General features: G+C 35.7%; 1 protein-coding gene and 1 long non-coding RNA gene across 4 annotated transcripts in view; one reads left to right on the top strand and one right to left on the bottom strand.

The window, feature by feature from the left end:
* USP32 (ubiquitin specific peptidase 32) overlaps window positions 1-17,797 on the top strand; it is a 251,311-nt gene that overhangs the window by 153,610 nt on the left and 79,904 nt on the right. For both annotated transcript variants that reach the window (XM_042914568.1, XM_042914569.1), the window contains exons 6-10: window positions 7,976-8,107; window positions 9,652-9,759; window positions 11,067-11,182; window positions 12,161-12,223; window positions 14,616-14,699. In XM_042914568.1, the coding sequence (XP_042770502.1) occupies window positions 7,976-8,107; window positions 9,652-9,759; window positions 11,067-11,182; window positions 12,161-12,223; window positions 14,616-14,699 (503 nt within the window). The remainder of the gene's footprint in view (window positions 1-7,975; window positions 8,108-9,651; window positions 9,760-11,066; window positions 11,183-12,160; window positions 12,224-14,615; window positions 14,700-17,797) is intronic.
* The window catches only part of LOC122205925, a 129,010-nt gene that overhangs the window by 94,138 nt on the left and 17,075 nt on the right, over window positions 1-17,797 (bottom strand). The window lies entirely within an intron of this gene.

Genomic DNA, 17,797 nt, shown 5'->3' with positions numbered 1-17,797 from the left:
CTTTCCACATTTTTTTTTCTAAGTTTTTTTTTTTGGTTTTTTTTTTTTTTTTTTTTTTTTTTTTTAGCCTTTATTCATTTTTGAGAGACATAGAGTGAGCAGGGGTGGGGCAGACACAGAGGGAGACACAGGATCCAACGTAGGCTCCAGGCTCTGAGCTGTCAGCACAGAGCCTGATGCGGGGCTCCAACCCATGAACCATGAGATCATAACCTGAGCTGAAGTCTGATGCTTAACTGAGCCACCCAGGCGCCCCTCCGCATTTCTCCTTTAGCAAAGAAATTGTGCTTTTTAAGGAGATTTATAAACAGTTATCAAAGGTAAAAAATTTTGAGAGTCAAGTCAGTGTGATTTGTGTGTGTTTCTAATTTAGTGTATTGTATAAACACTAATTAATCAGAAGTACTTGTTGAGCATATGGTCAGTACCTAGAAGTATTCAAATGAGAACATAGTTTCTGTCAAGGCTACTGTCTTCCTTGTTTTGTTTCAGGGTCAGATTTTTTATATGTAGATCTACTACTTAGAAGAAAGTTTAGAATTTGAGAAAGCAGTTTCTCTGCAGGAACAAAAAGGTTTCTTTTTCTTTCATACATTGTAAATGAAGTGACCAGGTATCTTATTTTGGAAAAGGAAACAGTAGTGCTATCTCAGTTTATATATCAGACTCCTGTGATTACTCTCCTTACTAACTTTTTTTAATGTTTATTTATTTTTGAGAGAGAGAGTACAAGCGGGGGTGGGGGGTGGACAGAGAGAGAGGGAGACACAGAATCTGAAGCAGGCTTCAGGCCCTGAGCTGTCAGCACAGAGCCCGACTCTGGACTCGAAACTATGAACCATGAGATCATGACCTGAGCCAAAGTCGAACGCTCAACTGACTGAGCCACTTGGGAACCCCTAAATATTCCTTTTTAGTAAATTCAGTTATATAGGTATTTGATAGATACCTCTGTTTTAAAAAAAAATGAAAACTATGTACTTATGTAGAAGTTTTGCATATTTTTAAAATTTAGTTTTAGTTTCAAAATTATTGGACCTTTGCAAAGGTGGATTCATCAGGAGGTTACAGTGTCAATGAATGTAGTATATTTGATATTTAGTTACAAAAGAGAATCTATGACAGTGTGTACTCTTGTATGAAAATTTTATCTTTTTTGTATCATAATCTTCCTTGATGATTTTTCTGTAAAATTTTAAAAATGAACTTAGCCCATTATTTAAAACTATGAACAATGATTTTGTGTAATTTGACAAAAACAAGTAATCTTGTTCCTCAGTGTATAGTTACTTTTAATAATTAATAAGTAATTAGTTCTTTTTAAATGCCAAAGTGTAGGGTAACTTCATTGTCACTCTTAGAATTCCTGTTCATAGATTTTATGGATCATTAAGAGGACTATTCTGGAGATAGCAAAGTTAAGAACTTCCCAAGAGAGCATTCTTCTTTGTAAAATGGGGACAAGTTAGAACCAGTGTACTTGACCCCAGGTACATATTGTCAAGGCCTTTTTTGTTTTTGCCTATGGCAGGTGTGGTCATTTCCATGAGTTTTCTTCTGCTTCAGAGTAAATTACAATACTGGCTTTCTGAATATCTCATTTCTTCCATCTGTTGATGTATAATTACACAAAATTCTATGTTCCTAGTGCAGTGTTATTTTTATATTTTACTTTCAAAAGAATTTTACTCTTAGATCTTTTAAGTAACAACCTCTTTTTTTTTTAGGTTTTAGGCATAGCATCAGGGCAGTATAATGAGTAGGGGGGGCTCCTGGTTCACTCAGTCATTTATGTGTTCACCTTTGGCTCAGGCCATGATCTCAAGGTTCGTGAGTTTGAGCCCCACATTGGGCTCCACATTTTCAGTGTGGATTCTACTTGGGATTCCCTCTCTCCCTCTTTCTTCCCCTTCCCCACTTGGCTTTGCTCCCTCTCTCTGTATCAAAATGGATAAATAAACTTAAAAAAAAAAAAAAAGAATGGAGGTAGGAAAGGAAAATAGATATTAGCTTTAAGTCCAGGGAGCCCCTTGGAAGTCAAGTAAAAGGAATATAATTTCTTTTAGGGGTGCCTGGGTGGCTCAGTCGGCTGAGCGTCCGACTTTGGCTCAGGTCATGATCTCACGGTTTGTGAGTTAGAGCCCCGCGTCGGGCTTCGGATTCTGTGTCTCACTCTCGCTCTGCCCCTCCCCTACTCACACTCTGTCTCTCCCTCTCTCTCAAAATAAACAAACAAACAAACATTAAAAAATAAGTAAAATAAAATTTCGTGAAGTGGGGCGCCTGGGTGGCTCAGTTGGTTAAGCGTCCGACTTCAGCTCAGGTCAAAATCTTGCAGTTGGTAGGTTTGAGCCCCGCATCTAGCTCTGTGCTGAAGCTCAGGGCCTGGAGCCTCCTTTGGATTCTGTGTCTCCCTCTCTCTCTTTCTACCCCTTCCCCACTCATGCTCTGTGTCTCTCTCCCTCTCTCTAAAAATAAATAAACGTTAAAAAAAAAGTTTTATAGGGGGACACCTGGGTGGCTCAGTAGGTTGAGTATCCGACTTCGGCTCAGGTCATAAACTAATGACTCATGAATTCAAGCCCCACTTTCAGGCTCGGTGCTGACAGCTCAGAGCCTGGAGCCTGCTTTGGATTCTGTGTCTTCCTTTTCTCTCTTCCCTTTCTCTCTGCCCCTCCCCTGCTTGTTCTTGCTCTCTCTTGCTCTCTCTCTCTCTTAAAATTAAATAAACATTAAAAAAAAAACCCCATAGTTCTCACAATGACATAATCTGACCATTTTTTCTTTGATTTTATCTCCTACTACTCTCTTATTATTCTCCCCTTCATTAACTCCATTTCAGCCACTCTGATCTTCTTTGTTTTCCTTGAGCTTGCTAAGCAAGCTTTCATCTTGAGGCCTTCCTTGTTCTCTAGAAAGTTTTTTCTCTGTGATTTGTCCCCTTGCCTCCTTCAGATCTCTACTCTTATACCACCCTCACAGTGTGATCTTACACCCTGTTTAACTCCATGGTATGCCTCTATCAAGGCCCTGTTGGGCCATGGTATGCTTCTTCATTTATTCAGATCTGTAATATTAGTTACAAAGTGTTCTTCATAAAAGTTTCATTTATATCTTAAAGTTTACTTTTAGATATTTGTTTCTTGTGGGGAATTGCTATTTTTGTGTTTTTTGTCTTTTATATTTTCTTACATGCTATTGTTATATAAGAAAAGCATGGATATTTGTATATGTTTTTGTATCCTTATAGATTTTTAAACCCAATTATAATTTGTAAAAAACTGAGTTTTTTGATATGCATTCTGCTTTACACAAAGAATAACCTTGCTTCTTCTTTTCTAATATTGTACTTTCATATTTATATCTTATTGCACTGGTGAGAATTTTCAGATTCATGTTAAATGCTAATTGAAGGGTTCTGCTTTAGGTTGGGAAGTAGAAGGGTATAAAAGACTTTCACTTACGCTGTAATAACATGAAATCACTACATAGACGAAACAATCATACTCTTCTTTAAAGCCATTGCATGCAGGGGCACCTGAGTGGTTCAGTCAGTTAAATGTCCAACTTTGACTCAGGTTACCATTCATGGGTTGGGGCCCTGCATCAGGCTCTGTGCTGACAGCTTGGAGCCTGGAGCCTGCTTCTGTGTCTCCCTCTCAGGCCCTCCCCTGCTGTGTGCATACTTGTCTGTCTGTCTGTCTGTCTGTCTCTCTCTCTCTCTCTCAAAAATAAACTAAAAAAAAAAAATAATAAAGCCATTGCATACAAAGAAATCTTAGAAAAAAAAAAAAAAGAGGGTGCCCAGTTGGCTCAGTCGATTAAACATCTGACCTTGATTTTACCTCAGGTCACAATCTCAAGGTATGTGAGTTTGAGCCCCACATCGGGCTCTGTGCTGGTGGCAGAGCCTGCTTAGGATTCTGTCCCCTCTCTGCCCCTCACCTGCTTGCTCTCTATAAGTAAATAAAATAAATATTAATAAATAAATGAAAATAAACTTTAAAAAAAAAAAAAGAAAAGAAAGTGAAACTCCAGAGAGACAAAGCCCTTCCTGGGTGATCAAGGGTATATAGGGTGTTTTCAAATCTCAGGCCAGATGCTGAGGTTGGAAGTAAGGCTGGCAGGGGAGTGAGCCTGCCTGAGGACAAGTTGTGCTGGAATGAAGAAAAAGTAGCCAAACTTTTGAGAAACCTGTTTCAGATTTGAATCTGAAGGAACCCTACATACAAAGATAATTTTTGCCACCCAGTTCTCTCAGGTGGAAATCTTGCTGATTGGGGGCAGGCTGAGAAGTGAAAAGACATCTCTTGATTTTACAGTTTTATGGCCTAACAATTTTAAAATCTCAGACTCTTGAAGGGTCACAGTCTCAAGGCTCTTTGGTCCCTAGGTGCTGTCATTTTGTGTAGTCTCAGTTTTGAAGTCTTGCAGTCATGCACTTTCAAGGTCTAACACAGAGATTGGCAAAACCTTTTCTTAAAAAAGGCAGATAGTAAATATTTCAGACTTGTGGGCCATATATCTGTTTATCACAATTACTCAACTTTGCCATTGTAATACGTTAGCAGCCATAAATTATATATGTTAGTAAATGGTGTGGCTGTGCTTTAATAAAACACTATTTATATGAACATGCATGCAGCCTCCAGGCTGGAGTTTATGGACCCCTAGTTTCAAAAGCTAGCAGTTTCTGGGTTCTCTTGAATAGAAATCTGAACTCAGTTTTCAAAGCATTTGAACTGAAGAAAAACTTAGTCTAACCAAAGCTGCCATCAAGCTCCTATCCAAAATCTTGTATGGTCAGTGATATCCGCCCCATGGAAGTTTAAAGACTGGGCATTTCCTGTTTTCAACATTCCTTTGTATAGATAGATAGATAGATAGATAGATAGATAGATAGATAGATAGATAGATAGATAGATACTGATTGCTATCTGGTGTTCAGTCTGAAGAATATCCTTTAATATTCCTTTTGATGCAGTTCTGCTGTTGATGAATTCTTTGAGCTTTGGTCTGTCCAAAAAGTTCTTCATCCCCCCTCCCCTTTTTTGAAGGATATTTGCATAGGATATAGAATATGAAAATAACAGGTTTTTTTTCTTTCAACATTTTTCCCCCATTGTTTTCTGGCTTTTCTCTTTTTTTCTTTTCTTTTCTTTTCTTTTCTTTTCTTTTCTTTTCTTTCAACTTTTTATTTATTTTGAGTGGGGGAGAGTCAGAAAGAAAAGGAGAGAAAATCCCAAGCAGGTGCTGTCAGCACAGAGCTTGACATGGGGCTCAACCCCATGAACTGTTGAGATTATGACCTGAGCTGAAACTAAGAGTCAGACACTTAACTGACTGAGCCATGCAAGCACCCCTGGCTCCCTTGTTTCTGAAGGGAAATCATTGCTTATCATAGTTCCCTTGTTTGTAGTAGGTTTTGCTTCTGTTTTTTGCTGCTTTAAATTTTTTCTATTAGCAATTTGATTGTGACTTGCCTTGGTTTGGTTTTCTTTGAATTTTTCTTGCACAGAATTTATTGAACTTTGGTATCTGTGGAATTATAGGTTTCATCAAATTTGGGGGAATTTTCAACTGTTTTTAGTTCAGATATTTTCTGCCTTCCCTTTCTGGGACCCCATGCATGTTATGCTGTTTGATACTATAGTTCAGTACGGTTCTAATATTTCAGTTTTTTTCTCTCCTTATGCTTCCATTTGGATAGTTTTTGTTGCTTGGTCTTCATATTCACTGATCTTTCCTTTGTAGTTTTTAAATTGCTATGAAATTCTCTAGTGAATTTTTTATTTCAAATATTTGTATTCATCAAAATAACAGTTGGTGGGCACCTGGGTGACTCAGTCGGTTGAACTTTGGACTCTTGGTTTCACCTCAGGTCATGATCTCACAGTTTCATGAGATCAAGCCCCACATCGGGCTCTGTGCTGCCAGCACGGAGCCTGCTTGTGATTCTCTCTCCCTCTTTGCCCCCACCTCACTTGTGCACATGCACACACATGCAGACTCCGGTGCTCTCTCTCAAAATAAACATATTTTTAAAAAACTATCAGTTGGGGGATGCCTGGGTAGCTTGGTTGGACATCTGACTTCAGCTCTGTCATGATCTCTCGGTACGTGGGTTCGAGCCCTGCCTTGGGCTCTGTGCTGACAGCTCAGAGCCTAGAGCCTGCTTCAGATTCTGTGTCTTCCTATCTCTGCCCCTCCCCTGCTCGCGCTCTGTCTCTCTCTCAAAAATAAATTTAAAAAAACATTTAAAAAATTGTAAAAAATAAGTAGAAAGTATCAGTTGGTGCTTTTTTAGTTCCCCCCCTTTTCCCCTCAACGTAGTCATGGTTTTCCTTAAATTCTTGAGCTGTTTCCAATAGATGTTTTAAAGCCTTGTCTGCTAATTCCAAAGTCTCTGTTATTTCTATAGGTTTTTGTATTGACTAATTTTTTCCTGATTTTGGATCACTTTTTCCTGCTTGTGTCATATTTTTTTGGATGCTAGACATTATGAATGTTATGGCTAAGTGGATTCTTCCTTTAAAAGGAATTTGTTTTCTTTTGATAGGCCGGTAAATTACTTGTGGATCAGCTTGGCATTTTCAAGGATTTTTTTAAAAGCTTTATTAGGGTGGCATGCCTGGGTGACTCAGTCCATTAACTATTTGACTTTGGCTCAGGTCACGATTTCATGGTTCTCAGGTTCAAGCCCAGTGTCGGGCTCTGTGCTCAGAGCCTGGAGCCTGCTTCAGATTGTGTGTCTCCTCTCTCTGCCCCTCCCCTGCTTGTGCTTTGTCTGTCTCTCAAAAATAAATAAACATAAAAAAAAAATTTTTTAAAGCTTTATTAAGTCTGAAGTAGCATTTACTCTAGAGTTTTTTCCCTTCTAATTAAGTGTGACCTTCTTAATCTACTCCCTGTGTTCAGGAAAGTGTCTCTACTCTGGCTAGCCAAAACTTAGGTATCTCCTAGCCCAGCCTCAAATGAATTTCACTATATACATACATAGCTTACTATTCTGCCAAAACTCAACAAGAGTCCTATGCAGATTTCTGGAGCTCTTTCTTTGTATAACTCTTTCCTCTCCAGTATTCTGCTTTGCAAATTTCGGCTATCTTAACCTCCCAGAACTATAACTTCTCTGTTTAACTCAGCGAAATCTCTCACTGCTTAGGTTCCTCCAATCTTGCCAAGGTCTGGAAGGTGATTGCAGGCAAAAAGCCAGGGCACTGGAAGGACTCACTTTGTTTGCTTTCTAAATCTTACTTCTTTGCATGGGGTGGGGGGGCGGGGGTGGCGGGGAACAGCACATGGAAAATGTAACTGTGGTTGGAGCATATCTGTAATTTTTTAGTCTGCCTTCTGATGTATGAGGGGTGAAGGACATTCATGTTTTCATGATGCACCTATTATTTATCACATTGTAAATCCTATCCTACCTCATCTGTCATTTATTGACTTTTGTCATTTATAGCATCTTTTTCATATTCTTTTTTATTTATTTAATAAGTATTGAATGTGTAAGTAGTTACCATATTGACAGGATGAATCAGACATGGATCCTGCTGTTAGGATGTTTACAGTGTAACCAGGAGCGAATATGTATATAAAATCTTTAAATCCAAGATAGAAGTTGAAAATTATGAAAAGGGAGTATAGATAAAAGTGGTATAGGAAGCCAAAAAGAAATGTCTCAGTTGTTTATTATTTTACATGTTGGGTTTAAGCAGCCTACTTAATGGGAAATTGTGAACATTTTTTCCTGATTTTTAAAACCACTTTTATATTAATTCAGATTTAATTCTCATGCCATTTTAGATAGAACGTATTTGTCTTCCAGAGTTTTGTTTTAGGTAATTATTATTTTTAACAATTGAATCAGAAAATTAGTAAAATATATCCTTGGAAGTTATGTGATCAGGATGAACTAACTGCCCAGAAGAGAAGTCTGAGGTTTTATAATGTTATTTGATTTGACTCTCAGTGGAAGAATCAGACATCATTGATCTGGAGAAACGCTATTGGTTGCTAAAGGCTCAATCCCGGACTGGACGATTTGATTTAGAGACATTTGGCCCATTGGTTTCACCACCCATTCGTCCATCTCTAAGTGAAGGTAGGTCTGTTTTCTACAAATGGCAAACACACCTGAGTCCATCTCTTATTTCTAACCATTACATCCATCTTAACTCTAAAATGCCATAATGTTATAAGTTTGCAAATTTCTTGCAAATAGCATTGTTTAGTGGGAAAAAAACGAAAAGGGGAATGAAGATTGTAGTCTTGAGCTTCCTATTCTACCTGTGTAACCTTTCATAAATCAGGTTAGCTCTCTCTGCACCTGAATATCCTCAAATATAAAATGAGTTGGACTAAGTTAGTCACTGTATTCCAATGAAGTGTCTTAGCCTATGGTGCATGGAATAGGGTGGTGGCCACTGTGTGGGTAAAGCTCCAGGTTTCCACCCATAAGTCCACCTCTTTCTCACCTCAAGTGCCTCCACTATTTTTCTTCTACATAAGAAGGTTCCACTGCTATATCCTTCCCCCTACCAAAAAAGATTTAAAAATTACTAGCCTGGAATATCTCTGAGGTTCTTGCTAGCTCTAAACTTTTCATTGCTATAACTTTTTTTTTAATTAGGAATACAAAGAATAATTGTGGATAATATCATAAAAATCATATTTGGGATCTGAATATTTGGGTTGTGTTCTTCTTAACTTTTCTTACTTTTGGCAAATCACTTAACCCCATCTGAGCTTTAGTTTTCTACTCTTTAAACTAAGGGCACAGAATTCTTGAAATATAGTCTGTGTTCTTCAGATTCCTGGGGTACTTTAGAAGTACTTATTGGGGGAGCCAGGACAGATGGGGATCTGGGCTTTTCCACCTTACTTCAACAGTACAATTGTGTTTTCACCTTTTTAGAATTGCAGGTTGAAAAACCATTTTATTTGAGAACAAAATTATTCCATTTCTATGTTTTACACAAAGTTTGAAAACCAGAGTTGCCTGGTTGGCTCAGTGAGTTAAGCATCCGACTCTTATTCTCAGCTCAGGTCTTGATCTCAGAGTCCTGAGTTAAAAAGTTTGAAAACCACAAGATTACAAATTTTCTTTTGTTTTTGATTTTAAGTATTTATTTATAAAACATAAACTACAAAGAAGACTGCAGTACAGAATTTCTTTTGTTTGTAACATGTTTTTCTTTGCTTAATGAAAGAGGTTTATGGGAGCTCATATATTATCTTTAAGTATACAGTTCAGCTTTTCTCCTTTTTTCCTTTTTCTTCTCAATCTAAGTAAGGATAATAGTAATTTCTGATTATTTTTTCAGTTCTTAATTTTTTTCAATTTATTTTAATTTTTTACATGCCATCATCATTTTTAGCTGTTACAAGTGATAGAAGATAGAGACAAACAGGCAAATATAACCAAACACAGGATGATAGGAATGTGTTTTCTGCTATGGTCTTTAGTTTTAATTTTAATTATGCCAGGAGAAAAATACTTCCTGAGGCAGTAGGAGCTACTGATAAACAATTTTTTTTTTTAATTTGACCAGTTTGTGGGAGTCATGCCTCTTTTCATAAACATGATATTATTAATATTAGGAGACTTGTTGGCTGTGATTTATGGTATCTTTTCCTATTTTACAGGTTTGTTTAATGCTTTTGATGAAAATCGTGACAATCACATAGATTTTAAGGAGATATCTTGTGGGTTATCAGCCTGTTGTAGGGGACCCCTGGCTGAAAGACAAAAATGTAAGTGTGTTAAACTTTGTCACAAAATTTGCAAACTACACAGAAAGAATTAGCATTCATCTATATAAAATCATCTGTGTATTAAGGCTTGAATTTTTATCACATTGTCAGGTTCGTAAATATTAGTCTCATGTTGAGGTTTTCCTGAGGTCAGTTTAAGGATTCACTCATCTCTTCTTTTTTACTGTGGAGTAGTTTGGGATCTTTTTGATTAATAATGGGATTGATTTTCCTGATGAATTTGCAGTTCATGATCAATGAACTATATCACTTACAATATATTTGACAGTGTTAAGCATTTGGAAAATATATTCTGGTAGTCTATAGAGAATTTTGTGTCTTGCATAATTTAAAGTACAACTCATTTTCTGTCACTTGTATACATTAATATTTTATTAGCAAGATGAAATTTATGATCAAAACATAATTTTATTAAATACTAAAATGGTCTCTTTAACCTAGCTAAAATGTTATTGTAGCATAATTTACAAGCATAAGTATATTACATTGTTAAATCTTAACCAGATATGAGAAAATGGAGCAGTTTACATTTAATTGGAACCTAATTCTAATGTATTTACTAGGGTCATCATCACTGTCTTTCTAAAATACAGCTTCACAAACATGAAATAGATACTTAATTTTAAAAATTCAGAATTCTTCCCTGATGATATGCCATTACTACAATCTGACTTTATGGTAGATCATTTGTTCCCATTAAAGTTCTAATATTAAATAAGGAGGCCAAAATTTTGCATCTCAAATGAGGTGAATTATCACCTTAAATTTGTTTTTAACTTTTTTTTTTTTTTTTTTTTTTTTTTTTGCTGATGGGCTAACAGAAGGTAACTATAGTGATTTGTTTGGAGCTAATTAGCAAAGTGCTGATATTCCGTGTAAATGGAATACTTTCAGCACTATAAAAATCAACTTATCAGTTTTAAATATTAGAAAGTAATATAAAGGCTTGAATTGCCTCCTCAAAACCTGTGAGATATTGTGATATTTATTGTATAGTAACTCCCCCCCCCCCCTTTTTTAATCAGTTTGCAAGGAATTTAACTCTAAATTTGGGTAAAGCATAGGACTGTAACCCAGGTACTGATTCAGAGAGAGATTTACGAAGAATGCAGGAAGCCCTACAAGTTTAGAGGACTTTAATGACATATTATAGTCTGCTCCAGATGAGAACTTAATCCAAATATACTTGCTTGAGAAACTAATTTTGCTAGGTCAGCGTCTAGTAAAAGGCATTGTACTTCAGAATAGAAAAGTAATTTTCCTCCATAAGAGTTTCTTTTCTTTAGTTTGTTTCAAGGTATTTGATGTTGACCGTGATGGAGTTCTCTCCAGGGTTGAACTGAGAGACATGGTGGTTGCACTTTTAGAGGTGTGGAAGGACAACCGCACTGATGATATACCAGTAAGTTCTGATTGTATACATATTGTTGTATGTAAACTTCCAATAGGAAAGTGGAGTGGAGAATTTAAAAAGAGAGAGAAAAGGATTTGTTATTATTTTGAGTTGCTATATTAATGCTACATACTCAAAATATTCATAGCTGAAGGTACAAAATAGGAAAGAGAATGTATCTTAGAAAATTTAATAAACTGAACTTACTGTGTAAAGAATGAAATTACAGGAAAATTGTCTTAATTTTTTTTAAAGGAAACCTAAGAACTTATTAAGGTAATTTAAAAAAATACTTGGGGCACCTAGGTGGCTTAGTTGGTTGAGTGTCTGACTCTTGATTTCTGTTCAGGTCATGATCCCAGGTTCATGCGATCCAACTGAGCATGGAGCCTGCTTCACATTCTCTCTCCCTCTCCCCCCCCCCCCCCCCCCCCCCCCACATGCACACACTCTCTCAAAAAAAAAAAAATGTATATTTGACTGATGGTTACTAGAGGGGAGGAGTGTAGGGGAATGGGTTAAATAGATGATGGGGATTAAGGAGGGCACTTGTGGTCATGAGCCCTGGGTGTTGTATGGAAATGTTGAATCACTGTATTGTATACCTGAAATGAATATAACACTGTAAAATAATAATAATAATATTAAAAAATTTTTAAATAGGGGCGCCTGGGTGGCTCAGTCAGTTAGGCATCCGACTTGCGCTCAGGTCATGATCTCGCGGTCTGTGGGTTCGAGCCCTGTGTCGGGCTCTGTGCTGACCGCTCAGAGCCTGGAGCCTGTTTCAGATTCTGTGTCTCCCTCTCTCTCTGCCCCTCCCCCGTTCATGCTCTGTATCAAAAATTAATAAATGTTAAAAAAAATTAAAAAAATTTTTTAAATAAAAAAATTAACAATACTTGACTAAAATACAGTATTCTGTAGCCATTGAATAATAAAATGTAACTACTCTTTTCTAATTACTCCTTTGGATTTTTTTTTTTTAAGGAATTACATACGGATCTATCTGACATTGTAGAAGGCATATTGAATGCACATGACACCACAAAGGTGAGTCTAGCTAGGGCTAGGATAAATTATATTCTTTTCTGAAAATACCATGTACAATGAATTAGGATATATAGCTTATATACATATTTGAATCCCTTCTGCATCACTTCCACCAAAGGTTTATTTGGACCTACAGTTATAGTACCACGAAGTTGTCTCTAAAGATAGCCCATTCCGTCTTTAAACAGCTCCTTAAGTGTTTATATATATAAACTTATATTTTACAACTAGATGTTTTATAAAAATTAAATAGACATAGCCCTTGACATCTATGGTTTATAATATTTATTTCTTCCATTTTAATAAGTTATAGTAGGGCTAACCTTATATTGAGCAAAAAAAGTCACACAAAAAAGAGTACTTACTGTGTGATTCCATTTATGTGAAACTCAAAAACAGAGGCAAAACTGATAAATGGTGATAGGTATTAGAATAGTGATTTGGGGAATGCATGGATTAATTGGGAAGGACCATAGGATATCTGGGATGATAGAAATGATTTTTTATCTCAATTTGGGTGATACATATATTCCTAAATTATTTTTTTCTAATAGTATTAATAATGATGTCTTCTGAATTATTTAATAGCAGCCAGGATAATCACGTAATACCAAGAGTAAGCATATACTTAACAAAGAATAAATTCTTCTTATTTATTTTTTTTTTAGTTTGACAACATTTATTAGTAAGGATATTATAATAGGTTTATTCCTATAGCTTACATTACTGTAATGTCTTTGTGTCACCGTGTGAAGTTGAAAATAATGCACATATGTGAGGCATATTTGAGTTATTTTGAGCCTTTCCCTTCAAATTTTGACATGTACCAAGTACCAGATTGGTAGGATGTAGACTACAGTAGTATTACAGAGGTTTAGATAAAATAAGTGACATTAGTTTTTTTTTTTCTTTCTTCAATCATGATTCTAGAAGGAATCATCATAGGCTTATTAACTAATGCTCAGTAACAGAGGTGAGTTTTATAGGGCTTGAGCTTTGGCAGTACAGATAGTCTCCCTTGTTTACCTCTCTCTACCAGAAACTAAGGTATCCACTTCTATTTGATATGCGTAGAAACCTGCAACAATTTCTGTTAGAAAATGCCTCATGTAGAGGTACAATTTTTAATACTTTTTTTTCTGAATAATAAATAGTAGGAATTATTGCTGTCTATTTATGTAAGATGGAGTTTCTACTTCTGGCTCTATTGTAAACTTTAACAAGAAGATAATTTAATTTAGCTGTTCCATCTCCATGTAGCAACAATAATGAAATAGTAACAGTTCAGAATAAAACTTGGGCCCTTCAGCCAAAGCTGTTCACTAGAGACAGATTATGTCAATATTATGCTTTTTTTTTTTATTAAAAAAAAAAGCGTAATACTGGATTTGGATTTAGTATTAACATACTAAATTTGGATTTAATATTAACATACTAAGAAGTTGTATTGTGAAAGCTAATAATCATAACTGTAGTAATTGAAAATCTTTTCTTAATGTGGTTAGCATATAATGAAAAGAGAACATATCAATATCATTAAATAATGAAAGCAAAAAACATTATTCATCTAAGATTGATAAGTAATTATGTGAACACAAGCAGTAAGAAATATTTGGTTATATTGCCTTTATATGTATATGGAATTTTTTGTACACATTGACACTATAAAAATGCTGCCTTTACTCAACTTATAAATTATTAAATTTGTTTTGGGAAAATCTTATATAGATACTCATTTTTGATATATCAGAAATTTATTATCAAATTCCTTTAAATGTCTAAGAAGTCTGATAATATTGGTAGATATTTCTAAGAAGGTTGTAGAAAATTGTTAGAATGAAAGGACATAATCCAGAGTCTGCTTTTTTGCTTTCAAAAATTAGTAAATAGGTGGCGACTTCAGCTCATGTCATGCTCTCATAGTTTGTGAGTTCAAGCCCTGCTTCAGAGCCTGGAGCCTGCTTCAGATTCTGTATCTCCCTCTCTCTCTGCCTGTCCCCTGCTCATGCTCTGTCTCTCAGAAATAGATACTAAAAAAATTTTTTTTTAATTAGTAAATACTCCACTTTATTCAGAGCCTTTTGTGGTTTTCCCTAGATAACCCTTGAAGCAGAAGATAATGTGAATTATTTCCCAGGTTATTGGAGGATAAAGCTTATTGATGATAAATTATCCTCATTACCATTGACTGCTTTGAGAGAGTTTTGTTGCTTTTAAACTTATCCTAGCTGGCCTAGTTTTCAGATGAACATGCAGCATCTACTTTAAGTTATTTGTTTGCTTTAAAATAAAAATGACCAATATACATTTAATAAATCAGATTTTACTCAAGTTCAGTAAAAATGAGGACATTCTTTACATGAGATCTTTTTAAACATTGTTTCTCTTTCAGATGGGCCATCTTACTCTAGAAGACTACCAGATTTGGAGCGTGAAAAATGTTCTTGCCAATGAGTTTTTGAATCTCCTTTTCCAGGTAGGTTTGAAGTAAATGACAGGTACAGAGAGTAATAGTACCAGTAGTTCTACATCTGTTTCATTGTGTAGTATAACTGCAACTCAGCTACAAAACCGCATATTATAAAAAGAACTGTAGGGGTGCCTGGAGGTCTCACTTGGTGAAGCATCCGACTCTTGATATCTGCTCAGGTCCTGATCTCATGGTTCCTGAGTTTGAGCCCTGAGGCTACACTGTTAGTGCAGAGCCTGCTTGGTATTCTTCCTATCTCTCCCTTTCTCTCTGCTCCTCCCCCACTTGTGCGCTCTCACGCGCGTGCTCTCTCTCTCTGAAAATAAATAAATAAACATTTAAAAAAAATTATTTAGGGGCGCCTGGGTGGCTCAGTGGGTTAGCGTCCGACTTCGGCTCAGGTCACGATCTCATGGTCCATGAGTTCGAGCCCTGCGTCGGGCTCTGTGCTGACAGCTCAGAGCCTGGAGCCCATTTCAGATTCTGTGTCTCCCTCTCTCTCTGCCCCTCCCCTGTTCATGCTCTGTCTCTCTCTGTCTCAAAAATAAATAAACATTAAAAAAAATTTTTTTTTTAAATTATTAAAAAAAACTACATTATCCTGTATACACCTGAAAGATGCTAAGACAGAGGGTGAGAGCCCACCGAAGCATCTCAAAATCATGGGAGATAGAAAAGTAGAATATAGCTGATTATGTATATTTATCTTATAATTCATGATAGACCAGCATGTTAGATGCATAGATAATAATTTAGATTGCAAAAGCCATCATAATTTCTTATTTTTCTTCACTGTTGTCTTTTTTAAAGGTCCTTCCTAATAAGTGAGGCAGTGTGAACAGAAAGATGAATCATAAGTAGGCAGCTGTAGAATTTTCAATGTACACAGTGTCTCCAGTTAGGAGATTATCTTGGCTGCAAGGCTGTTTCTAAATTTTTTAAAAAATTCTTTAGAAGAAACAAAAATTGAAGAAGGAGGAGAGAAAAGGTGCCAGGAATGAACATTAAGTCATAAGGCTTGCCAGATTTCAACTATTTTCCTAGTTGTAGTTCTTCTCTTGCTTCAATTAAAAACAATAATTTATGGTTTCCATTTTTTATAATTTTTCACAAATATTTAAGTTGACTTAATAGTGATATTTTAGATTCCTCTTTTTTTTTTTTTTTTTAAGTTTATTTATTTTGAGAGAGGATGTAAGCGAGCAGGGGAGGGGCAGAGAGAGAGGGAGAGAATCCCAGGCAGGCTTGACACTGTCAGTATAGAGCCTGATACAGGGCTCGATTTCATGAACTGCAAGATCATGACCAGCCAAAATCAAGACAGATGCTTAACCAACTGAGCCACCCAGGTGCCCCTATTTTAGATTCCTTATTTTATTTTTCTTTCCTTATACCCCTGTGAAGGTCAGAAGTTTGTTATGTTTATATCTATCATGTTCTTCTGTTTTATGTAAAGAATAAACATGGCTATGCTAGAATAAATGGAAACTGGTCTCTTCCTGATAGCTAATGACTAATTACATACACACACACACACACACACACACACGTGCGTATACATACACATACATATACGTATATATACACATATACATACACACACGTATGTATGTATATATATATATATATATATACACACATATATACACACACACATATATATATATATATATATATATATACACACATACACGTGTGTGTGTGTGTGTGTGTATACATACACACACACAATCTGATAAACCTATAATATCCATTTATATCAATCAGTTGTTCCACATCAGTTACAATTTTCAGCAGGGATTTTAACTTGATGGCTTTATAAAATATAAACGTACAAAAATAATATAAGTCACTACTCCAAACAGAAATGACTTGGTAATATGAAAATTGGTAATATGAAAATTGATCAACTATTTTTATCTCATTTAAAATAATATCCTTATTTATCTCATAACTTTTAGATCACTTAGGCTTATGCCTATATCATCTTGTAGCTATTGCATAGCATAACATTTTGATTCTTTTGTATTGTCTTTCCTATTTTCTCATTCTTTTTTTTTTTTCTCATTCTTATCAAGAACTTGCAGTGGCAGTATTTTTCTGACTCTAATTTATAAATAACCAAATGCTTGAGATTTGCCTTTGTGTATGTGTGTTTCTAACATTATATTATGAAGAGCTAAAAGGTTTTTCACATGAATACTTATCACCTACATTTTAACATTATATTTTACTGTATTTATTTCATATTCAATATGCTTTTAAAACTGTATGTTCACTTAGTATATGAGTAAGAAGACTGATATGCTAAGTTATGCTAAGTTATATTATGCTACGCTAAGGTTTAATTGTTATCTGTGTCTTAAAATTGGTAGAGTTAGTTGGTAAGTCTAGTGATAAAAGCTTGAATTATACTCTTACTTTATTTGCCAAGATCCCTCTTGGCTGAGTGTTTTAGGTATTTAAGTGTAACATATGTAAGTGTTAACAAAATTGGAAAACCATCCCTGTGGTAATATCTTTATTTTCAGTCCTTCATAAACTCAGTGGCCAATATTTTGAAGTATTCTAAACATAATCGGGGTGTTCTGTCTTGTGCATTATCAAAAAGTATCAAATTTTAAAGAGTGTGGTAGACAGAATAATGCCCACCACAACCACCACGTTATCCATGCCCTAATCCCTAGAACCTGTGCATACGTTATCTTACATGGTAAAAGGGACTTTGTAGATGTATTGGACTAAGGACTCTGAGATAGGGAGATTAGCCTAGCAGATGGGTCTAATTCAAATAAGTCCTTAAAAGTAGAGGACCTTTTCCAGCTGTGGTCAGAGGGAGGGAGGGAGGGAAAGGAAGAAAGAGAGAGAGAGATGACGTTGGAGGAAAGTTAGAGATGCAAACTTGTTGGCTTTGAGATAGAGGAAGGGGCCATGAGCAAAATAATGTGGGTGAACTCTAGAACTGGAAAAGGCAAAGAAGTGTGTTCTTTTCATCTCCAGAAAGGAATGCAGCTCTGCTGACACCTTGATTTTTGAATTAGTGAGACCCGTGTCTAGCTTTTGACCTACAGAACCATAAGATAATAAAGTTACTTTGTGTTAAG

Source organism: Panthera leo, chromosome E1 (genome assembly GCF_018350215.1).
Source record: "Panthera leo isolate Ple1 chromosome E1, P.leo_Ple1_pat1.1, whole genome shotgun sequence".
NCBI lineage: Eukaryota > Metazoa > Chordata > Mammalia > Carnivora > Felidae > Panthera > Panthera leo.
Note: the sequence above shows the minus strand (reverse complement) of the source record. Positions and strands in the feature narration are given on the sequence as shown.